This window comes from Pleurodeles waltl, chromosome 8 (genome assembly GCF_031143425.1).
Source record: "Pleurodeles waltl isolate 20211129_DDA chromosome 8, aPleWal1.hap1.20221129, whole genome shotgun sequence".
NCBI classification, from domain to species: domain Eukaryota; kingdom Metazoa; phylum Chordata; class Amphibia; order Caudata; family Salamandridae; genus Pleurodeles; species Pleurodeles waltl.
In genome coordinates, this window is record NC_090447.1 from 998,970,460 (window position 1) to 998,993,352 (window position 22,893).

A 22,893-nucleotide genomic window follows, 5' to 3' on the forward strand; every position below is an offset into this window, starting at 1 on the left:
CAGCAAACGCTCACAGGCCCATCTTGTCCTTTTAATCAGGAAACACAGTGCTGGGAAATTGAAATATTCAACAGATGCTATAAGTGGAAATGGAACTGAGGGCCTGATTTAGATTTTGGCCGACGAGTTACTCCATCACAACGGTGACGGATATCCTGTGTGCCAATATCGATATCTCATTATATCCAACAGGATTTAGATATTGGTGGATGGGATATCCATCAAGGTTGTGACGGAGTAACGCTCCGTCAATATCTAAATCAGACCCTAAATCAGTATATTTCAGGTGGCCTTTGCCTTTAGTGGAAAATGCTCAATCGATTTTGATGCAAAGTAAGCAAAACGGCACATGCCAAATGAGATGAAAATTCCCAGCAGGTGAAACTAACAATAACGGTTTTGAAGAACGGATAATCCATTCCTAAACACCTTGCACAAGTCCCCCATTTTTTGCAACCGTTCATGTAACCAAAGGCATGCCCAAACCTCAGAGCATTGTCATGCATCAGAAAAATCTGTCACTCCGGTTCCGTTAAAATTTGCAGGGTCAGCAAGCATCTCAAAGGAAATTCCCCAACAGGCCAGATTATTGCATCACTACTGAGCTGTATCCAGGATTGGAGCCAGTTGACTCTTAAAATCATAGCATTTAAGTTTTGTAATTTTCCTCCCGACATTATGGACACAGTTATCAAAGATGGACACACTTCAACCTAATCCTTTGGCAGAGACTCTGTAGTAATTCCCCCAAATCCCATTTGAAAGAAAAAAATCCTTAAGGTCAATAGGTTTAAAAAAAATATATTATTAGTACCTGGTAACAGGAAACATAAACCTCAAAAACTCGAAAAACTGAACAATATGTTTTGATTTATGTTTTTTTTTTTAGTGTATACAGTTGTGGTTATTTTAAAAAGAAAAGAAATCTGCAGTGAATCATGCAGCGTCTGCTTAAATGAAATCCAGTAAAATTCTGCCGAATAGTGAGTGAATTAGTTAATCTTCGGACCGGTTACATGGTATAGTGACTGCATGCCCTGCCAGGCCAGATAGACCTTTTATTCCTCGGGGCATTTCCTGATGGGCTGGAGTCCTTGTAGGCCTGTTTTGTAAGCCCATGGCCGCACCTGGTGCCTCTGCCGCTTTCCCCAGCTCAACTGCAGCAGACACAGGGCTTCAAGAGAGAAATAAACAGAGGGAGGAAGTGAGGGACGTAGAGAGAAAGCAATCAGAGAGTAGGGTGACCACCTGGCAATGAGGCAAATTCTGGACCGGACTGTAAACAATTCAGGACAAAGCGTCAAAATGCAGGACAAAAAATCGGGACAAAGGGTCAAAATTCAGGACAAAAATCAAGAACAAATTTCAGTTTTACAGACACACCCAAGAGAGGCCATGCCTCACTATGTTGTCATTGCATTTATTTACTCTTTTTTTAGCATAGCACTACTTGTTCACTGTGGTCTTTTTGAGATTGCCTCCTGGTATGCTACATTCAGGTGTCACATTACGTCCTTGTTCAGTAGTAAATTAATGTCCTTCAGCACTGTGTCAAGGCCATCGCCCCTACCCAAATCTACCCAATCTTTCTGGAAGAGAAAGTAACAGCAAAACTTTGATTATGTTTCTGAACATTTTAAAAAAACCCTGGCAAACAGTTTGGTAAACATTAAGGTATTTAACTTTATGCTAGGTTAAACAGATTGAACAAAAAAATCTGGCTCACCCCAATCGCCCATGGACTTTCAACCTAAAAACATTTAATAAGGCCGGCAGATGGTGTAGGTGACAGTCTCACACCTAATGTCAGGATGTGAAGTACCCACAACTTGACTGTAGTCTCACAGCACTAGAGTGTATGTCTGGGACTCTAAATTTATCTCAGAAATGGGAGACCGGACTGCCATTCAAAGATAATAAAAGAGGAGGATGAAATCGAGATCAAATGGAAGATCCACAGCAAGTGATTCAAAGGGTTGTTGCTAAGAAGTGGGTAAATGAGGAAGAGAAAAACAAGGTGGGACAATTCCTAAAATCAGACAAGATAGATCCACCAAGACTATCGGAAAGTATGGGGTACCTGGGGAGTTGTCTCTGCACGCAGGAGAGAAACAGAAGAGGCACTGTCAAGTTGTTGAACAAGCAACACCCACACTGGTGCAGTGGTCCGCTGTTCGTGCTTGTGAATGGTGAACAGGGGCCAGACCCCTTGCAAGGTTGTGCCACCCAATCACCCGCCTTGTCCATGTCTTTAAATGGTTTTGAAATTGAGCAAAGGCCAAACTAGTGATCTGGGTTATCCCTAAGTGTGAAGTACACATAGAAGCTTCAAAATAGTTGGGATGTAAATTGCACAAACAAAATGTAAAAATGTTAAAATGTAATTATTCTTTCTTCAACATATGGCACTGTTTTCCTCTTTATATACAATTAGATCTCAAATTGAACTGGGAACCAGTTACCTTTTGATACCTAGTGATTAATATCTACCATTCTCCCACTGATTTGCAGGATGGAAATCTCTGCAGAGCGTCATGGTCCCTCCAAGCCCAGTTTGCTTTTTGACCTTCTCTTCTGCTTTCTTTAGTGGGCCCCGTGGCACTAGTGAAGATGGTGTGCTACCCCAATGATAGTATTATTTTGCAAACCTTCCCCTGCTCATCCTTCATTCCTTCTTTAGACATGCCACACATCTGATTTGGTCGCTGCAGCGCCGTCTGGTAGCTCTTTTCACTCTAAAGCTACCCATGACTGCGGGGGATTAGGTCTTCTGGACTTAGAATGCTGGTATTCAGCTGCACCAGGTCCAAATGGGTGGCTCGCTGGCTTTCTGCCCACCTGCCTGCTTGAGATGGGGTTTATCAGTAAAGACTTTTAAGGAAGGCTTAATGCATTGCTCATTGTTTCCTACTGGCCATTCTCCAGGATCACCATCCAGGTTTATCATGCACAGCTTTCTCTTGCCTTGCTAGAACCTTTAAACTCACTGACACGAAGAAACCCTGTGTGCCTGCACTACCTTTGCTAAGCCTTCCCACTCGCACAGGACGGCTGTGCTCAGAGCAACTCCATCAGTTGCTGCAGGGGGATTTTTTTCTGGACGGCGAGCTACTAAATTTCCAAACCCTTGTAGCAGACTACCATCTTCACCCCAGTCAACTCCTTACTTACAACCATCTTAAATAATCATTAAATGCCCTATTACATGTCTGCCACCTAGCACTAACCCTACAAGAGGTGCCAGAAGCTCTACATCATAGGAACTGGTGTCAAACTGTTAAAATGGGCGTACAGATCTTTCCTGCAATATAGGAACCACTCTAGGTCTTCTAGTCTTACTACCTGGGTGATTGATGTGGCCAAACCTCTGCAAGCTATGGACTGGACTAAAATACAGGACTTTCCCCTCAAACTATCCCACGGCTGCCACTTTAAGTACATTCATAGTGCTTCCTTGGGAATCCATTCCGCCCGTTGCTTGCCATTGGCCTTGTGGTTTGTAACTCACATTTTGTTGCTTTCAATTTGCTGGCTTTATTTGTTTTAGGCAATGCAGCTTGAGTTTGTTCATTCCCTTGCCCAAACCTTATTTACAGTATCCTTCCGAGTGCTCCGTTCTGTAAATAGGCCTGTAAATCTTGCTCTTATCTCATCACATTTGCTGTGCGTTCAAAGAACAAAGTCAAATGTCTGGCTTTGTCTTGGGTGGGAACTTAGGGGGTTATTCTAACTTTGGAGGAGTGTTAATCCGTCCCAAAAGTGACGGTAAAGTGACGGATATACCACCAGCCGTATTACGAGTTCCATAGGATATAATGGACTCGTAATACGGCTGGTGGTAAATCCGTCACTTTTCCGTCACTTTTGGGACGGATTAACACCTCCTCCAAAGTTAGAATAACCCCCTTAGTGTTTACTTTTCTTTCTCTGACTTCAAAGTGAGAGGATTTATGCAACAATCTTGCTGGATACTGGGGTTAGGAAATAGTTTTTTCTATTACATGACAACATCTAAATAAACTTCAGAATATATCAGATTTAGGAGTACAAATGAAGCACATTTTTGTTAATTCTGAAGTGTGCTGGAAACAAATACCTTTATATGATTAAAACAAATCATTGCATTAGGTGATACAGTTTCCACACATCATCGTCTGTTCACCGTATAGTTTGATCTGAAAAACTTTATTTCTGTGCAAATGTAATGGTCATTTCAATCAAAAATGTGTTGCCTGTAATGACAGTGTGTTACCACACCAGGCATACTCCACTCCACTCTGCTCCACTCAACATCACTTCACCCTACTCTGTATCGCTCCACTTTACACCACTCCATGCCACTTCATTCTTCTCCATTCTGAACCACTCCACATTATGCCACTGCACTCTAAGCTAATACTTTCTATGCTAGTGCACTTCATTCTGTAACACTCAACTCTATGCCCCTGCACTCTACATCAATACACTGTACATCACTCTAATTTAGTCTGCACCTCTGCACTCCATGGCACGATACTCTACACCACTTTACTCTATGCCATCACACTCTATGCCACTCTACGCAACTCCTCTCTACCTTGCATCTCTCCACTCTAAGCTACTTCACTCTACTCTGAAACAATCTACTTTATGCCACTTCACTCTGTGCCACTGCAATCTATGCCAATGCACTCTACCCTGCACCCCTCCACGCTATGCAACTGCACTCTACTCTGAAACAATCTATTCTATGCCACTGCACTTTACGCCACTCTAACCACTGTACTCTAGTTTAATGCACTCTAAACCACTGCACACTGACACTCTACTCTGCAACACTGCACTGGCTGCCACTATACTCTACACCACGCTATTCTGTACTACTAAATTCTGCACCAATACACTCTAGTCCACTGCACTCTATGCCACTCTACTCTGGCCCATGACACTGCACTCTACGCCACTGCATTCTAAACAACTTCACTGTATGCCACTGCCCTTTACTCTGCACCACTGTACTCTATGCCACCGTTCTCTGTACCACTCTACACCACTGCACTGACACTCTACAACACTGCACTTTACTCTGTACTACTGCACTCTATGCCACTGCACTGTGCATCACTACACTCTATACCACTGCACTGTAGGCACTATACGCTACTCTGCACTGCACCACTCTGCACCACTCTAAGCCACTGCACTCTATGCTACATGAGTCTACCCTGCCCTCTATGACACTGTACCACTGCATTACTGCACTCTCTGCTACTCTATTGTATGGCACTCTACTCCACTACATTCTATGCTACTCTACCCCATGCCACTCTATGCCAGTGCACTCTAAACAATTGCACTGTACGCCACTACTCTCTACTCTGCACCATATGCCACTGCTCTTTGTGCTACTCTACTCCACTCTACATCACTGCACTGACACTCTATTAAGCAACATTGCAGTCTCCACCACTGTACTGTACACCAATCTACTCTGTACTACTGCATTCTATGCCACTGCACTCTATGCCACTTTGCATCACTCCACTCTACGCAACTGCACTCTACAGCACTACACTCTGAACCACTCTACACTACTCCACTCTACGCCACTGCTCTCTCTGCCATGAGAGTCTACACTTAAGTCTATGCTACTGCACCACTCTGCACTTCTGCACTCTCTGCCACTCTGTTGTATGCCACTCTACTACACTGTACTCTGTGCCACTCTACTCTGTCCCACGCCACTCCAAGCCACTGCACTCTAAACCACTGCACTCTAAACAACTGCACTGTACCCTGTACCACTGGGCTATATGCCACTGCTCCTATGCCACTCTACTCCACTCCATGCCACTATGCAGCTAATTTTTAGCCATTCTGAACAGCAGCCACTCTGGTGTATAACATGGCTAAAACACATTAGCAAAGCCAATAACTCTTGTGTAGACGAGACCTATTGGCTTTGCCAATGTTTGTTAGTACTATGAAGTACTGAGGTCCCTGAAAGAACTGTGAATGTGTAAGTCCTTATTTTAAACATGCATTTGATGCCTCTTCAGGGGTAGTAAGCGATAGATAAATACAATTACATCATAATATAGGCTGCTACAAAATGCACAAATATATTTCGGTTAAATAAAAAAAAAGTGCTTCTCAAATACAGATTTTAATAATGTACAGTTCATACCTAGTACTAACATTGTTTTTTTTAACACTCCATTAAAACCACACACTCCATAGCTCATCTTGGAACACCATTACAGTACCTCTCTAAAAGAAAATATCTTTGCCATCAGAAATCTTCAAGTGACTCCTTTCATTAAAGTCAATGCAGGTTTTCAAGCCCCTTTGCCTTTTCAGATTTAGAAGTTGCCAAAATTTGCATTTTTTTAGGGAAGGAGACACCCAGGCAAGAAGGCCTTTTCTTATCTGTCTGCCCGCCCCTCCCTCCCTCCCTCAGAGCACAGTAGACTCCCTGCCTTTCATTCCAGCTGGGGAAACTGATCTGCCCGTAATTTCACCCTGCCGTCCGTTGTCTTAGTGGGGAAAGGGTAAAATTACAGACACATGTTGTCCGTTAAGCCTTTCATCACGGACAACGGACGACAGGGCGAAATTACGGCCAGTCTGTAAAATTTACGGACCGGGCGAGAAGGTCACCCTATCAGAGAGGGGCGAAAACGAAGGGCAAGAAGAGTGAGAGAGAATGGATGGATGGATGCAAAAGAGATATTGTGCAAGGAGAAGAAGGGAACAGAACTGGTGTGAGGATTTTTGCCAGGGCTGCTTTTGTTTCCCCAGGCCAGGTCTTAGTGTAGAGCTGGTGTGAACATTTTTGTTAGGGTCGATATTAACTTCCAGTTCAGTCCTGTCCTGATGCCCTGTTTGACTGCAGCCACCATTCTGCTGCGTACGTTGGGACTACACCAACAGTGTTTTCTGTGTTGTGATGTAAGACAGCCATCTCATATGCATTACTGACATTCATAAAACAAGCCGTTGACCAATGTAAATACTCAAACCTGTCAAATTATTAAAACATGTTAACATAACCGGAGAAGCGTCTCATTCTATAATCTCATGCTCAACATCTGCGCTGATTATTGCATAATAATGACACCTCATACCAAAAAGCTAACAAAAAAAGTACATTTGCCCAACTGCTGCGAAGCCTTGCAGAAATAACATTTGTGCAGCTGTGATAATCTGTCAAGAGCAGCATGACTGTATTGTGTTTAGACTACATTTTCAGACAATGTGAATATAATTCCATTTTGTTTGGCTCGGCATTGTCAGATAAACTACTACTTGTTCTCCCCATCAGTACTCGAAAATGAGTTGTTGATGACTGAGGCGTGTGCTTTGTTCTCCCTATGAGCAAGCACTTTGAATTAAAATGTCGTTTTGCAGTCATGGTTAGGTCTCACTTACAGATAGGTTGTGGAATGCGCTTTCTGAGTCAGACCAAAACTCAGAGAGGATCCGGTTCATTACCATTGGTTGGCTTCCTTGTCACTCTAAATTGCTTGCTTCTTATGTAATGACTGTCTCTGCTCTTGTGTTTGTCACTTTCCTGGAGCATAGCTTCTTTACCCCCCTTTGAATAGATGACTTATATGTGTCTTATTGTTCTCTCCCTTGTATAAAGCTTCCACTCAGAAATACCGCCCCTTGCACTCTGTATTGCACAGCTTGTGCATTGTTTCCCACAGCATGATGGTTTTATTTGTTATTTTCCATTTCTCATTCCAGCCTCAATCTGTTTTGTTGCTCTCTGCCCACCTCCCCTTCCTCCTCTTCCACATGCTCCTCCGTTGGTCCTCAAACCTCCCCAGCTTTTTATTTTCATTTCTGGAGGGTCTGGACAGTGTCATTTTCTACTGGGCTTTTTCCATTTCTGAAAAGCACTTTCATGTGCATTTCAATCCAGTTTTAGGTAATCTTATTGTGCTTAAGTTAAACTGCAAAAAACACAGCCTAATGGTTCACAGTGAGGCCGGGCAAACGTCTCCTTGTGGTACCATTAGCTCATTGATGTGAAGCATAGGATGATCTCAAGGATTAACTCTGCTGTATGCTCTGAGGCATGCAGCCATCAGCCAATTAAATAAGGGTAGCTACCAGTTAAAGGCCTTACCATTCAAATCCTTTCTAGTAGCACCAGGCAATGTGTCAGTTTAACTCTGTTGTGAAGAAGCCCGCATCTTGCTCTCTTTTCAATCAGATACTGCATAACCATATCAGTTGCCTGTGTGCTGCAAAGAACAAACTACTTCTCCCCGATTTTAAAGCAGAAGAAAATACACTTTAAGACTAGTTAATTGTGTCCCTTTCCCCACAGCCACTGATTGACTCGTCTAAATTTGGAAGGTTTCTCCAGTTTATGCACTGATGAGATAATGAAATTGTTGCACAGTAGCCTCCTCTTTCCACAGTTTATTTTCCCTATTGTTTGGAAAGTATTTATTGTTTGTTTGAGAAGGTAGAAAACCTGGCCACTCTCCTGCTTGACGATCCCATTGATGTTTTGCCATTTGTGTACTATCTGCAACCTCCTCTGTGTTGCCTTCTATACGGAATGCTCCTTTTGCACTAACTTCTATTCATCCGTGGGGCTTTTGATAGTTGTGTAGGGATTTAAAAAACATACAAGTATTTGCCTTTTGTCTGTTCTTTAGATCATTATTATCATTATCCTCAATCTTGCTATATAGATCCCTTTCTGTCCTTCATAGCAGTGATTGCCAAATTCAAAAATGTGTTACCAAGGCATTTATATCTGGCAGCATTTCCTTGATCATCTTTACTGTTTCTTTGTGATTTTTTTGCCTTTTCTTCAAATTTGAAATAGTTCCATTAGTTCTGCTCTGTTGCCATTAAATATTTCATTAATTAATAAAACATGTGGATCTTGCATTGTATGGTGTATCCCCTTGCAAACATATCATTCCTTTTTGGCAGTACAAAAGTGCCCATGCCTAACCTTGTTGTCTTAACTTTGTGGCCACCTCCTCTGTGTTCAATCGAGAATGCCTACATTTTAATGTTACCATTGATGCTGTCATCGGCAGTTGCTGTGACTAAACTGAATTTTTGGTAGAACGTATCCAGCGACGTGTGACACGCTGGGTGTATTCCGGGCCAGTTACTTATTGTCACTGGGAATGAGTGCAATTTCTCCTGAAGAGATGCACCTGCTTTGCTTCTCAACTATGCTTGGGCCATCCTACATGCACAGTGCATGTCCTCTGATCATCCACACCTCTGATCACTGCTGTGTGTTCATGGTCTCTGTGACCCTTTCTATGAATATATTGCCCAAGGTCTGTGGAACTTTGGTGCTTCTGTAGTCAGTCCTCCATATAAATTCTCTGTTCTGTCTGCTAAACTTCCTTTAAGAGTCCTTCCCACCCAGGGCACTGTGTTAAAATGAAAGTTTTGTCTAATATTCTTAAAAACAAGGTTCCGTTTGTGTGGGATAGTGAGTGTCAAAACACATTTGATAAAGTTAAGAAGGAAGTGGTTAATGCTAGAACACAGAGTCCATATGACCCCAGCCAATTATGCATCATCATGGTGGATGCTAGAAGGTATGGTCTGGGTGCAGTTTTGTTCCAGGGTTCTGGTGAGAATGAGAAAGTCATAAATTATGCCTCAAGAGTTTTACGTGAACCAGAGCTCAATTACTCTGTAATTGAGAAAGAGTTACCTGCTTGTTACTGGACGAGTGAGAAATTTAGGAGCTCTGTGTGGGGCAGGAATTATGTAATTCAAACTGACCATAAGCCGTTGGTGTACATTTTGAATGGCGACAAAATCAACTACACTACCCCACGCATTGTACGTCTCACCACGAAATTGTTACAATATAATTTCCAGGTTAAATACATTCCAGGAAAAGAAAATTGTACGGCAGACTTTTTGTCTCAGTTAGCTATTAGTGAGCAGGTTACTACTAATTTTGAGGATGATATGGAAGATTGCTTTATGGATGTAGATGAATCCAAAGTTTGTACGGAAACAGGGTGGAAAGCACCTGAGAGCAACAATGTTGTGTTAAGCAGTATATTATTAATGGTTGGCCAAAGGAGAGGAACTAGAGTACTGAGATTCAACCGTATTCCAAGGTATGTGAAGAGTTGTCGATTGAAGATGGTGTTGTTTTGAGGAATGACAAGTGTGTTCCCCCAGATGCTATTCGTTCAATGTTGGTGGACCATGCACATGATGGGCACTTAGGTTCTACGATGACAGAGACGTGCCAGGGCTCATTATTGGTGGCCCTCTATGGACAAAGATGTGAAAATGGTTGTAAGCAGATGTGTGGTGTGTAACCGTGCAGAGAAAGGGTTAAAGGTTGTGAAACCACCTTTGCAACCTATACCTATACCTGACAAAGCTTGGATCAAAGTGGGAATTGACATGGTGGGGCTGTTTTACTTTCTCCCAGGTCAGTTGCATTATGCATTTGTCCTGATGGATTACCATAGCAAATGGCCTGATGTACATTTTTTTGCTAAGTCTACGGTGGTAGTGTCATACAATTCCTCAAGGACATTTTTTGGCAAGAAGGGTTGCTGGAGTATATTGTCTCAGATAATGGAGTCCAGTTTGCAGTCACAAAACGGAAACGTTCCTGGTAGAGTCAGGTGTGAAGCATTTGAAAAGCTCACTTTACCATCCACAAACAAATGGTTTGGTAGAAAGAATGAATATAGTGGTGGTGGAATGTATTAAGTGGGCTAAAGCAAGTAGGCATGATGTAGAAGAGGCAGTGAACTCTATGCTGTGGTTTTTTCGCACTACCCCACATTCACTTACAAGAATCTTTCCATTTGAACTTCTCAAGGGAAGACGTTCCACATCTAGGCTTTTTGCTGCTAATGTTGTAGGGAGTAAGGTCACGGATAAAGTGGACTGGGAAAAGATGTTGGGAGGGTGATAAAAACTCAGGAAAGAATGAAAACTAGATATGATAAAATAAAATCTACAAAAGCGCACTCATTGCAACCTGGAGATGTGGTACACTTCAAATGTCAAATATTTGTTAAGAAGGGGAATGCCAGTTATGGGGGTCCCCTTACTGTGAGGAAAGTGTGTGGCAATGCTGTTATGGTGGAGGGTGATCATTGGTGGAATGCAGGGAAAGTTGTGAAGGTTAAAGGCCATAGTGTCGATGTTATGAGAACAAAAGAAAAGTCGTTGTCTGGTCAAGTGGTCTATGAAGACATGTCTTACTTTAACAAATTGGAAACACAAGTTGCGGAGATCTGACCGTGAAAAGCGGGTACCGCAGAAACTCAAGGAATGTTATAGATATTAGTGCAAATGTATTTTCATTGTTTTCTTTTGTGCTGTCAAGATTTCATTGTAGTATTTATTTGTCTTTAGGATGTTTGTGTTTGCAGTGGGAGAAGTTGTATGTATGTATATATATATATATATATATATATATATATATATATATATATATATATATATATATATATATATATATATATATATATATATATATATATATATATATATATATATATATGAGATAATATGTTATGTTCTTGTATTCTATGCTGTAGAATGTTGGCATGTGGATTCCGTCACTGTCGCCCGGCCCGAGCGTTCCAACGTGGTCAGTTGGAGAACACATTTGACGGAGGAGACAGCGTTGGCTTCCCGGTCTTTACTTCTCAAAATAAAGAACCAGTTTATTGAATGAAAACACGCAGGTGTTTCCTTACATTGGACTACAACACACTGTGGTGCAGGCAACCTCCCTCGCACCTTGTTTTTCACATTCAACAGAATACCATGTATCTGCAGGAGATCGCCCCTCTTCTGCATTATTCTTACTATGCAGTATATCTTCTACCTCTTACAGCCTCTGGCTTCAATTGGGTCGCTCTGGAGTGCAGCCTCATCCTCTGTTTTTCACACACAGCAGTGCAACACAGTCAGAGAAAGCCAACTCCCAGTTCACATCCCAGCCAACTTCAGGCCCTTGCCCACCTCATGTGTGATTTAGATTGCACTGCCCGGGTATGCCACCTGTCTCTACATTTCGGTCAGAGCTTCTTCCTAAAAGGCAACAAAGCCCTGATAAGTCTTGTGAATCCTTGAGGTGAGCGAATTGCATTTTGCTGTAAGTAGTACTACAGTTTATGAATTGGGCCCATAGCTAAAGCATATAATAATGACTTTAAAAAAAACAAAATATGCAAAAAATATTAAAATAAATTCCGTTCCAAAATCAAGTATTAGGCAACCAGCCCTGGCACTTAAAAGCTCTTATTTCTGGGAATGTGTGCATATTGATCTGGTAAGATGCCATCACTCACCAGGCAAGAGAGTCAGTGGCTGAAGTTGGGATGACCTATTGCCCTATGCTGGATGCTGTGGTGATTGGAAGTAAAACGTGAATGGAAGTTTAACAGATCAGTGTTTGAAAAGGGTTGAACCAAAGCCAATGTATGCATGTATGTATTGTTTAGTAAATACTGCTGTCGAGACGGATGAAACATCTTTAGGTGAGACCAAAATAGTTCAGGGAGAAACCGTGTCTCTGCTGCACTTGCTAACAGTGTTCCTCTTAACATCAAGTTAAACTGTAACCACCTGATTAATTAATTGTCTAGTAAGCAGCCAAAACTTCCTGGATCTCATTTGTTCTCTCAAAAGGTTGACCGTTCCTATTTGTAAATCACAAAAGAGAGTACGTTTTTTTTTAACTATAAATGGATTGATAGTGTGCCAGTTGCGACACTAGACCAATCTTGTACCTTGACTAAAGGTAAAATGTGGATGTAACGTGGGGTGATATGAGGTCTGTAGAGGGGGATTTCCTTTACGGACTAGGTGGTCTCACACACTATATAGTGTCATGCTTCATCATATGACCACCTAGCCCCACCCAGGTAGGATAATACCACCTGGGCGGACTCAACCTCACTGTTAAAAGAACAGGAGGGAGTGCGTAAATTAGTTTGATTTCTGGAAAGAAGGGATCCAGCTGTGCTATGGGAATAAAAACACCTACTCAGATACCAGGGTGAGTTTAATAGAAGGTTCTGTGTGGTGTGATTAAAAGAAGTGGGGAACCAGTGTGAGAGCAATGACTCACAAGGTAACCTATCTAAAAAAAGTAGCCGACATGTTTCTGCCCTTGTGATTGAGCTATGGAGGGTCTCTGGGCATTCATCAGGGCGTTGGATCCCTGTTGCAAATGCTTATTGCGCGCTGCAGAATTAATCGCAGTAGGAAAAAGGGGAAGGGAAGGAAGGGCCTACCTTAACCAAGGGAATACCTGGGGAGGACCTATAGTAAATGCAATAACATAAACAGACCAAAATTGGCGGTGAGAAGATAATCCACGGCACACCACAGCACACGTGACAAAATTTCATGCAGAACACAAGAGTACTGGTTGCAGATAAAACGGTCGCAGCAATGCTGGCTATGCGCGGCGAGTGGTAGGTCAGGGAAGACAATTCCTTACCCTAACAATAGAGGCTACTAGCCTCTGGTATCCTGGAGAGGGAGCGTCCCCTTATAGTCAGACTCTAGGGTTAGAAGGGAAAGAGCAGAAGGGGAGAGTAAAGATGAAAAAATATATGAAAGAATAGTCCAGAAGTAGTCAAGGAATAGACGGTAGAAGCCAAGATCAGAGTGGAAAAACTGTAGAAATCTGAAAAGGAGGACACTGGAGAAGGGGGAAAAAGAAGGGGGGGGGGGGGCGGGGAGGAGAAAAAGGGAAGGAAAAAGGGGAGAAAAAGGGGAAAAAAGGGGAAAAAAAGGGGGGAGGGGGCAAGAAGGGAGGGGGGAAGAACAAAGAAATAATAGTTTTTCTGACATGCTGGGGGTCGAAGGAGAGAAATGTTCCAGGACCGTCCAAGACATGTCATCTGGAGAGTGGTTTCTTTGTAGGAAATGGCTAGTGAGCTTCGTTGCGTCTCGTTTGCACCTAATCGTGCTTCTATGTTCACAAATTCTGGTGCTCACCTTCCTCGTCGTCATACCCACATTTTTAAGTAGGCAAGGGCATTTGATTAAGTAAACTACGTTTTTGCTGTTACAATTTGTAAGTGATTTTTGCACCCATGGGGTTTTGAGGTCAAGGTCGATAGTAGTAGATCTATGGGTAAAAGGTCAAACGCTGCGGTTGCCGAATGGGTAATGACCTGCGGGGGGGGGCCATTTGCCAAAGTGTAGTCTGTGTGGAACCTCGCTTCTCCTTTGGTCTAGTGTGGACCACCATGTCCCGTATATTGGTTGCTCTCTTATACGCGTGTAATGGTGGTTCAAAGGGTAAGCCACCTGATGTCAGAATTTTCCAATTCTCTCTAATAATCTTCTGGATTTCATTGGATAGGGGATTAAAGGTGGTGACACATACGATCTTATCCAGACTTGGTTTCTGTGCTCGAGGCTGTAGCAACTGGTCTCTGTTATTGTTGCGTGCCCGTTTTCGTGCCCTATTAACCAGATGTGGGAGATAATCCTTGGTGTGTAGCTTGGTAGACAGTTTGTCTGCATGTTTGCGATAATCGGTGACGGATGAGCAGTTTCGTCTTAACCGTAGGAACTGCCCAACCGGGAGGTTATCTCGTAGGGCTCGTGGGTGGAAGCTCTGGTATTGTAATAAATTGTTGCAGTCCGTTGGTTTATAGTAAACTTCAGTAGCTAACCCGCCGTCTTGTTCATAGATTAGTAGATCGAGGAAAGGTAGTTTTTTCTCACCTATGTTCATTGTGAAGGTTAAAAATGGGTTAGCCCCGTTGAGCCAAACAGCGAATGCCTGGGCCTCTTCTTTACTACCGGTCCATATTAGCAGTACATCATCGATGTATCGCTTCCAGAGTTTGATCTGATCTCGGTAGGGGTTGTCCTCATGTAGGACCGTATGTCTTTCAAAATGGTCAACGTATAGACATGCTAGACTAGGGGCAAATGTACTACCCATCGATGTGCCTTGTGTCTGCAAGAAGAAACTATCTTCAAACTTGAAGTAGTTTCTGGTGAGAGCGAGATGTGCTAAGTCCAGTATGAACCCAGGGGGGGTTTGGGATTCACCCATATGTATGTCCAGCAGGTTGCTTATTACTTCCAGAGTAGCCTCTTGCGAGATGTTTGTATAGAGTGATTCCACATCAAGAGTAATTAGGAGTTCCTTAGATTTGTCAAAGGCTATAGACTCCAGTAAAAGGAGGACATGGGTGGTGTCCTTAAGATAGGTCGGGATCCTTATGACTAACGGTTTAAGGAAGAAATCCACAAATTTTGACAAAGGCTCAAGTGCCGAGCCTATCCCGGAAACTATGGGCCTACCGGGTGGAGGAATCTTTTCTTTATGTACTTTTGGTAGAATATAAAAGTACGGGATTTTTGGGTTGGTTTGTATCAAATATGATGCCTCATGATCTGTGATCCAGTTGTTTTCCTTCCCTTTTGATACTAGGAAGGTGATCTCTTCTTGGACATCAATTGTAGGGTCACGTGACAGACGCTTGTAGTGTCTGGTATTCCCCAGTAGTCGCTCACACTCGTCTCTATACATTTTGTGTGGAAGAATCACAGTGGCCCCGCCTTTATCTGCTGGTTTGATGATAATATTAGGATCGGCTGTAAGGCTCTTCAGTGACTCTATTTCGATTTTACTCATATTGTGGAATACTTTGTTGGATGACTCAGTCAGCCCATTGATCTTAAGGGATACTGATTTCTCGAAAGCCAGTACCTCCGGGGGCATTTGCCCTGCTGGGGGGCAAAAGGTAGATTTCGGGCGTAGTCCTGTATTCTGTGCGGGAGTATCATATTCTTTCCCAAGGAAAAAGGTTTTTAGGCGGATCTTACGAAACAGACCTGCCAGTTCTGTTCTGGTTCTGAATAGGTCTACTTTAGAGGTAGGCACGAAATTCAGGCCTTTATTTAATGCTTGGGTTTCGATTTGACTCAGGGTCCGATTGGTTAGGTTAATGATGTTAACTGTATTCTCTGAATCGGGGTTCACTTTGCCTTGCTTGTCCCTGGTATGGCGTCCCTGTGCATTGGGTTTTCCAAAACATCCTCTTTTGGACGCCACTGTACTTCTTTTCTCCTCCCTCTGTCCCTCCCATGACCTCTGTCTAAAAAAGGGGGTGGGGGTTCAGAGAAGGACCATTGGGCAGGGTGTTGCAGATAAGGTGCTTGGTATTGTGGAGGGGGGCCATACTGGTTAGGCCAACCCCATTGTTGGTTAAAGTATGGGGGGTATTGGGGAGGTAAGGGTGGATAATTCCATCCTCCTCGACGTTGGCCACGTCGTCCGCGGCGTTGTCGTGTGTACCCTGACGAGTTGCTGTCACTATCTGAGTTGGTGTTGCTCCCTGAGGAAGTATCAGATGTGTTAGAGGAATTTTTTGCTACGTAGTCAGGTTTTGTATAGAGGTATATCTTTTCTAGGGAGAACCGATTTAGGTCTTTTTGAAACGTTCCTATTTTTTGCTGAGTTAAATATTCTTTGTATTCATTTATATTTTTGTTTACCTCCTCCAGTTTCTTTTTGAAGGAGAGAATACTCACACCTGACTTCAGGTTATTTTCACTGGTTTTTATCTGAATCAGTAAGGTTTCAGATAGCCTAGTAGCGGTTTTTATAATTAATATCAGCCAATCTCGTGTGCATTTCCATGCTATGAGCGACCAATCTTTACGAAACTCCAGGTCGTCTAGGAATATGCGAGGTTCATTGGTGACAAGTAATCCGTTTGGTGCAGAGTTACTGCGTAGGTATTCAGTGAGGACAGCTCCGTGTAATAAGGTCTTAACCTGGGAGCATTTCAATTCCACTAGGGAGTCCCAGTCCCCAAGCTGGGATAGGCTTTTTGACAAAGCTGTGTCCCCAAGGAGTGAGGGGGCTGAGAGGATAGCTGATACTTCCTCGTCGTTGAAGGAGAGACCTTCTGCCATAGTGTGGCAGATGTAGTGGAGGGGGATGGGGATAAAGAAAAGGAAGATGGGTAGTTAAGGGGTTCGGTCCACAGGTGGAGGGAACGTCAGAAAAAGGAAAAGGCCCAAAGTACTGAGGGGCGCAAGCAAAGCAATACGCTTGCTAAGGAAAAAAGGGGTTCCTATTTGTAAACAGCAGGAAACTCTGCCGTTTGTGAGTGTAAATTAATTATCTCATGTGCTAATATTTAGTCGTAGCATGGGGCATAACATCCAGCCCCGATGTAGTGTTGTATTTCTCAAATGGGGTGTGTAGTCATCCGTTCCAGAATTCTCCCAACTGGTCATTTCTGACATAGTGGAATTCTGGAACAAGGACTGCAGACCGGGTGACAGTGGCAGTTGCTCAATCTGACACTTACTAAAATTTAATTAAAAAAAATAATATATATATATATATATATATATATATATATATCTCTATCTCTATCTATATATATATATATATATATATATAGAGAGAGATATATATATATATATATATATATATATATATATATATGCGACAAGTTGGAGGAGTGTTCAGTGAACATGGATGTCCGTGAGCACAGCAAGTATTGCAGTGACCGACTAGGAGATTGTTGCCATCCTCACAGCGACCATTCTCTATGCTGTGGGAAGGCTGGCGAAGCGTGGTGGAGAAGTTGTCATCTTTGGGGGCAGAATCCTGGATTTTTTAGGTAAGCGCTCGCAACAGCAGTAACGGTCCTTTTGGAACAGAAGGAAAGAGTGCGCTCACCGTGAACTGCATACGTCTATTCAAGCGGAACATGATTTACGCCGACGGACGCAATTTTAGTTCAGGAAGAAGCTAGGGAGCACCATTATATTCATGTGCTGCCATTTTTGAATGGTGTGCTGGCATAATACAACGCTGCTGCATATAGTCAAGTCAAGATTATTTATGCATATAGTCCGGTTATACCGCCATATTTAAACTATTGTTTTGGCAGTTTATGATCCTTGCAGCAGTTTTGACACAGTTAGGTCTTATTAAAAAATAATAATAATAATTTTGTGGTTGATCTTAGATTTTTTATTTTGCATATATTTATTTGCCAATCACGTATTAAAGGCGATTTAAAGGGACAGCTGTCGATGAACGAGGGGGACACCCCCAGTGTTCTTGATTGATTACAAACAGATTCAGTAATACAATGGCTTCCTGAAACACTTAGAACCTGTCAGATCCACAACCTTTTTTACCAGTAGCTGGTGTACCAATTTTAAAATGGGAAGAATGGGTGTGCATATTTTAAAAATTATATTTCAGCCTTTGTTGATGAAGAGGAACTTACAGCAGAGATTCTTTTTTAAATTCTCTTACATTGCTTAGGCCCTGGTGGGTTAAACGTTTTTAAAAATATAAATAAGAAACAATGGCAAGGGGGCAAAGGAGATGTGTATTTAAATGCACTTGAATATTTGAATAACTATTATAAACCTACAGTTTGTGTAGCGGTGGATCAATATTAATTCTTCCATAGGAAACAAGCGAAAGATGAACCGGTGAAAGATTACGTATCTGCCTTAAAGAATTTGGCTATTAACTGTTGGTTCGGCAACCTGCACGATGAGCACATTCGTGACCAGATTTTCATACAAACATCTAATTCTAACATTCAAGACAATTCATGGGCCGAAGGAGAGAGTTCTTTGCAAGAAGTTATTGACATTGTTAAAAGAGGAGAATTAACTGGAAGATGTGCCAAAGCGGTCTTAGTGGAAAGTAAAAATGAAGATGTCATAGTAGCAAGAGACAAAGGGAAGAAATTCACAAAGGAGCACAAAAACAAATGCATAGGGAAAACTTATGTAGAACGGAAAAATTATAGAAGTGGAAATAGAAGGAAATGTTATGGATGTGGTATTAGTGAGCACCTGGCCAATGATAAATTATAAGGAAGCAAAGTGTGGTGTGATAAGACATTTTCAGAGAGTGTGTCAAAGGAAATGTGGGAGTGGTGGTAATGTGTTCGAACTGGAAGACACGAGCACATCGGAGGAAGATGAATTTAATATGAGTTTACTGTGTATGGATGGGGTAGATGATAACTCTGTTTTGTACACTGCAGAAGAGGAAGAAAGGAAGAAAAATCCTATATGTGAAATAACATTGGGGGGGGTTGGACATATCTATAGTAGTTGATTCCGGTTCACAGTACACGATTGTAAATAAGGATGTGTGGAAAAGGAAATTTAAACAAACTTTGGGTGATGAGTTGTGCATGCCAGACATAACCATTAAGACATTTACAGGTGAACGTATTGAGTTGTTAGGATATAAGAAGTTGAGATTTCAGCACAAGGATAGGGAAACATTAAGAAATTTGTATGTTGTAGTCACGGGTCCCTCTGTTTTGGGTTGGACCGACCAAGGCAAATTAGGAATAGTATTGGACCCAAATAACCCGGAGCCAGTTTTAACAGTTCAACCAGAGTTGGATATATGTAAAGTGGTTCTGAATAGATTTTCAAATGTGTTCTCTGGGTGTAATGGGAAAATGAAAGGGTTTAGACACAAAGACTACTTAAAAAGGGATGCTAAACCTCATGTGCACAAAGTGAGAAATATTCCCATATCTCTGAGGAAAGATGTGAAGTTGCAATTAGATAAATTACAGGATGAAAAGATAATTGAATCTAATGAATCTTTGGAGTGGGTAGCTCACCTGGTGGTAGTGAAGAAGGCCAATGGGAATTTGAGATTGTGCGTTGACTTACGGGATCTTAATAGTAATTTTGTTATCGATCAGTTTCCTTTGCCACACATCAACAAAATATTATTGCGCACAAAAGGAATAAAGTGGTTTTCATCTATTGATTTAAAGCAGCTTACCAACAAGTTCCATTATATCCTGATAGTAGAAGTTTGACCACCTTTATAAGCCGTTTCGGTGTTTTAGGTTCAGGAGGGTGCCGTTTGGTCTAGCTTCAGCGGCGGCTATGTTTCAGAGATTGATGCATTCTATGTTGAAAATGTGGATAATACCATGATTTTCTAAGATGATATATTCATTATGGGAAAGTCCAGAGAAGACCATGACCAAACCCTATTGTAGGTACTTGATGTATTAACTAAGAAAGGACTGACAGCAGAGTATAGCAAGTGCAAATTTGCTTGTGATCATGTTACGTATTTAGGTCATATTGTGTAGGAGGAGGGAATTAAACTAAAGGAAGAATTTGTGATTACCATACAAAATATGCCTAATCCCTAAAACAAGGATGAAGTCCGTGCATTTTTAGGTTTAGTTGAGTTTTATTCCAAATGTGTTAGTAATTTTTCTGTGAAAACTTATGACCTAAAGCAGTTACTCAAGGTAAGTAAAAAATTTGAGTGATCTAAGGAATGACAGTAGGCATTCGATTCGCTCAACGATGACATTTGTGAAGCACCCCCATTAGAAGGTTTTGATCCGAATCGTCAGTGTATCATCACCACGGATGCCAGTTGTAGAGGAATTGGAGCGGTTCTGACGCAGAGGAATAAGGCTGGACAGGAAGATACTATTGCATTTGCTTTACGGTCGTTTACTTCGTCTGAAGAAAGATACTCAGTCATTGAACGTGAAGTACTAGCGTGTGTATGAGCATTGGAACATTTTCGACAGTATGTTTAAAAAAATAAGATTACATTGAGAAGTGATCATTAGCCACTTGTGAGAGTATTAACAACAAAGGGGTTGCACAGAGCATCTCCCAGATTGGCTAGAATGTCAATACGTCTATTTGAATATAATTATGATGTGCAGTATCTGCCTGGAGTGAAGAAAGGCATAACAGATTTCTTAAGTCATATGCCTTTGCATACTGAGAACATGGAAGAAGACGTGGGTGAGGATTTGTGGGTGGCTGTTGTGAAAGAAGGTTTTCAAGGTATTTTACGTGATGAATGGAAGGCTGAACAGGAGCAAGATGAGATTTTAAGGACGGTGCACTGTATGATCACAAAGGGGTGGCCACGGAAGAAACTAGTGGACAAAGATCTCTTACCTTTTTGGGAAGTTAAGGATGACCTATCCTTTGAGGATGATTTGATTGTTAGGGCTGGTAGAGTGTGGCAGATGTACGTGTTGTCAATGTGCAGGAGTTCTGTGTTGTCAAAGTGCAGGAGTAAGATAGAGAATGTGATGAAGGAAGGACATATACAGGTGGGACACAAAGTTGGAGTGTGGTTGGAGGATGAGGAGAATGAAAAGAGTGCACATGAGTGTCAGAAAACCATTGACACCAATTAGATTAGCACCAATGATAACAGACTAGCACCAATGAGAACAGAAGAGTTTCCTAGTCATATGAGTATAGATTCTAGTATTGGTGAAAAATGGAGTAGATCTGGCAGGAATATTGAAAAACCAAAAAGGTTTGAAGATTACTGTTAGTAAAAATTCTATAAGCAGTATGGTTTTAATTCTTTTCAATTTTTAGGAAAAATTATAGTGGTATAATTTAAGTGGGGTAGTTTTGTTTGTAATTTATTAAGAGTTTGTGAATAATAAGTGATTTAGTTTCATGTTTGTTATAAAGGGGGAAGATATGTATTGTTGTATTTCTCAAATGGGGTTTGTAGTCATCTGTTTGAGAATGATCCCTAGTAGGTCATTTCTGACATATTGGAATTCTGGAACGAGGACTGCAGACCGGGTGACCGTGGCAGTTGCTCTATCTGGCCACTGTCGGTGGAGAGAATCTTTACACATAATGTGCACTTTCTCCTGTTTTTTCACTGGTATATTTTGTTTTGTGAGTTTTGCCTGTGGCGGTATGGTTTGAGTAGAAATCGTTTTCTGAGAACACTGAAAACACAGCCAAGAGGCATTTGCCCCTCAAACCAATCTCCTGCACTAAATCACTTAACCTTTGAACACGTGGTATGCCCAGCCCATGTGTTCAGTTTTTGTGTGAAATACAAGCCATGGACCTCTGTGGGGGGGAGGGGCAAACAGGGGGTGCTTATCTTTCCCCCCCACTCCCAAGCCTCCCCAGGATTTAGGTACAGCCTGATGTGCAGGCTCACAGTGCGTAACACTATGGCCCCAGGATGGATGAAGTTAAAATTATGCTTCCCCCCCTGTAAAATTGTCTGCGGGCGCCCATGGTACAGCCAAGTAAGTACCTGTTGTAAAATTTGATGAATTTCACATACGTTTCGTAAAATGTAAGAATTTCAGCACCAGATTTATTGATTTATTTTGCAGACAGTGCTGTGAAAATAAGCCCTGATTGCCGAACAAGTAATTCAAAGCTCGTAGCTAATTAATATCTCTTCAGTTTGAATGTCGCTTGTTTACAAGTTATCCGTTTCACTTTGTGAAAATGTAATAATTTTGGTACATACAGGCTACATTTTTGCAACTAGTCCTGTAGAATTATTTATTTGGAATATTAATGGCTTTGTTACACAACTCATCCCCTTCTTTTCTATTTTGTTTTCAGAATTTTTTCAAGCAATTCAAGGAAATGGCAGCTGTTCTTGAAACCGTGTAACCAATTCTTACAGTCACATTAAATCCCAGTTGCACCTTTTATGATTGATTTTTTTTGTATTACACATTTGTTCTGAAGGATCTGATTATAAGCCTGTGCATTATTTGTACCGTATGTTAAAATAAATACCCATACAGTTGTATAATTTTTGACGATGTTTTGGATTTCTTTTATTTCACATAATTCCAACAGGTGATTGTCATTTTTCAGGATACTGTTATGTAGTTTGTATGTATGTGTCTTTGCCCATTCAACTTTGTGGGTCAAATGTGCAGAGCTTTTTTTTCTGAGTGCGTGACATATTACTAACCCAGATTTGACTTATCCCTTCATTTTGAGACGCAAGTCATAAAAACTGAAAAATAATTGAGCCCTGTATGTGTAAAAAAGCAGAGTAGTGCTTTGAACCTTGTAGATTTAGTGCAAGGGGTTGTGATGCCCTGT

The 22,893-nt window shown here is 41.7% G+C and overlaps 1 protein-coding gene across 1 annotated transcript in view; it reads left to right on the forward strand.

The window, feature by feature from the left end:
* The window catches only part of COMMD6 (COMM domain containing 6), a 124,776-nt gene extending 102,178 nt beyond the window's left edge, over positions 1-22,598 (forward strand). Inside the window, exon 7 of the mRNA XM_069205276.1 lies at positions 22,399-22,598. Within this exon, the coding sequence (XP_069061377.1) occupies positions 22,399-22,449 (51 nt within the window). The 3' untranslated portion in view covers positions 22,450-22,598. The remainder of the gene's footprint in view (positions 1-22,398) is intronic.
* Positions 22,599-22,893: the final 295 nt, after the last annotated feature.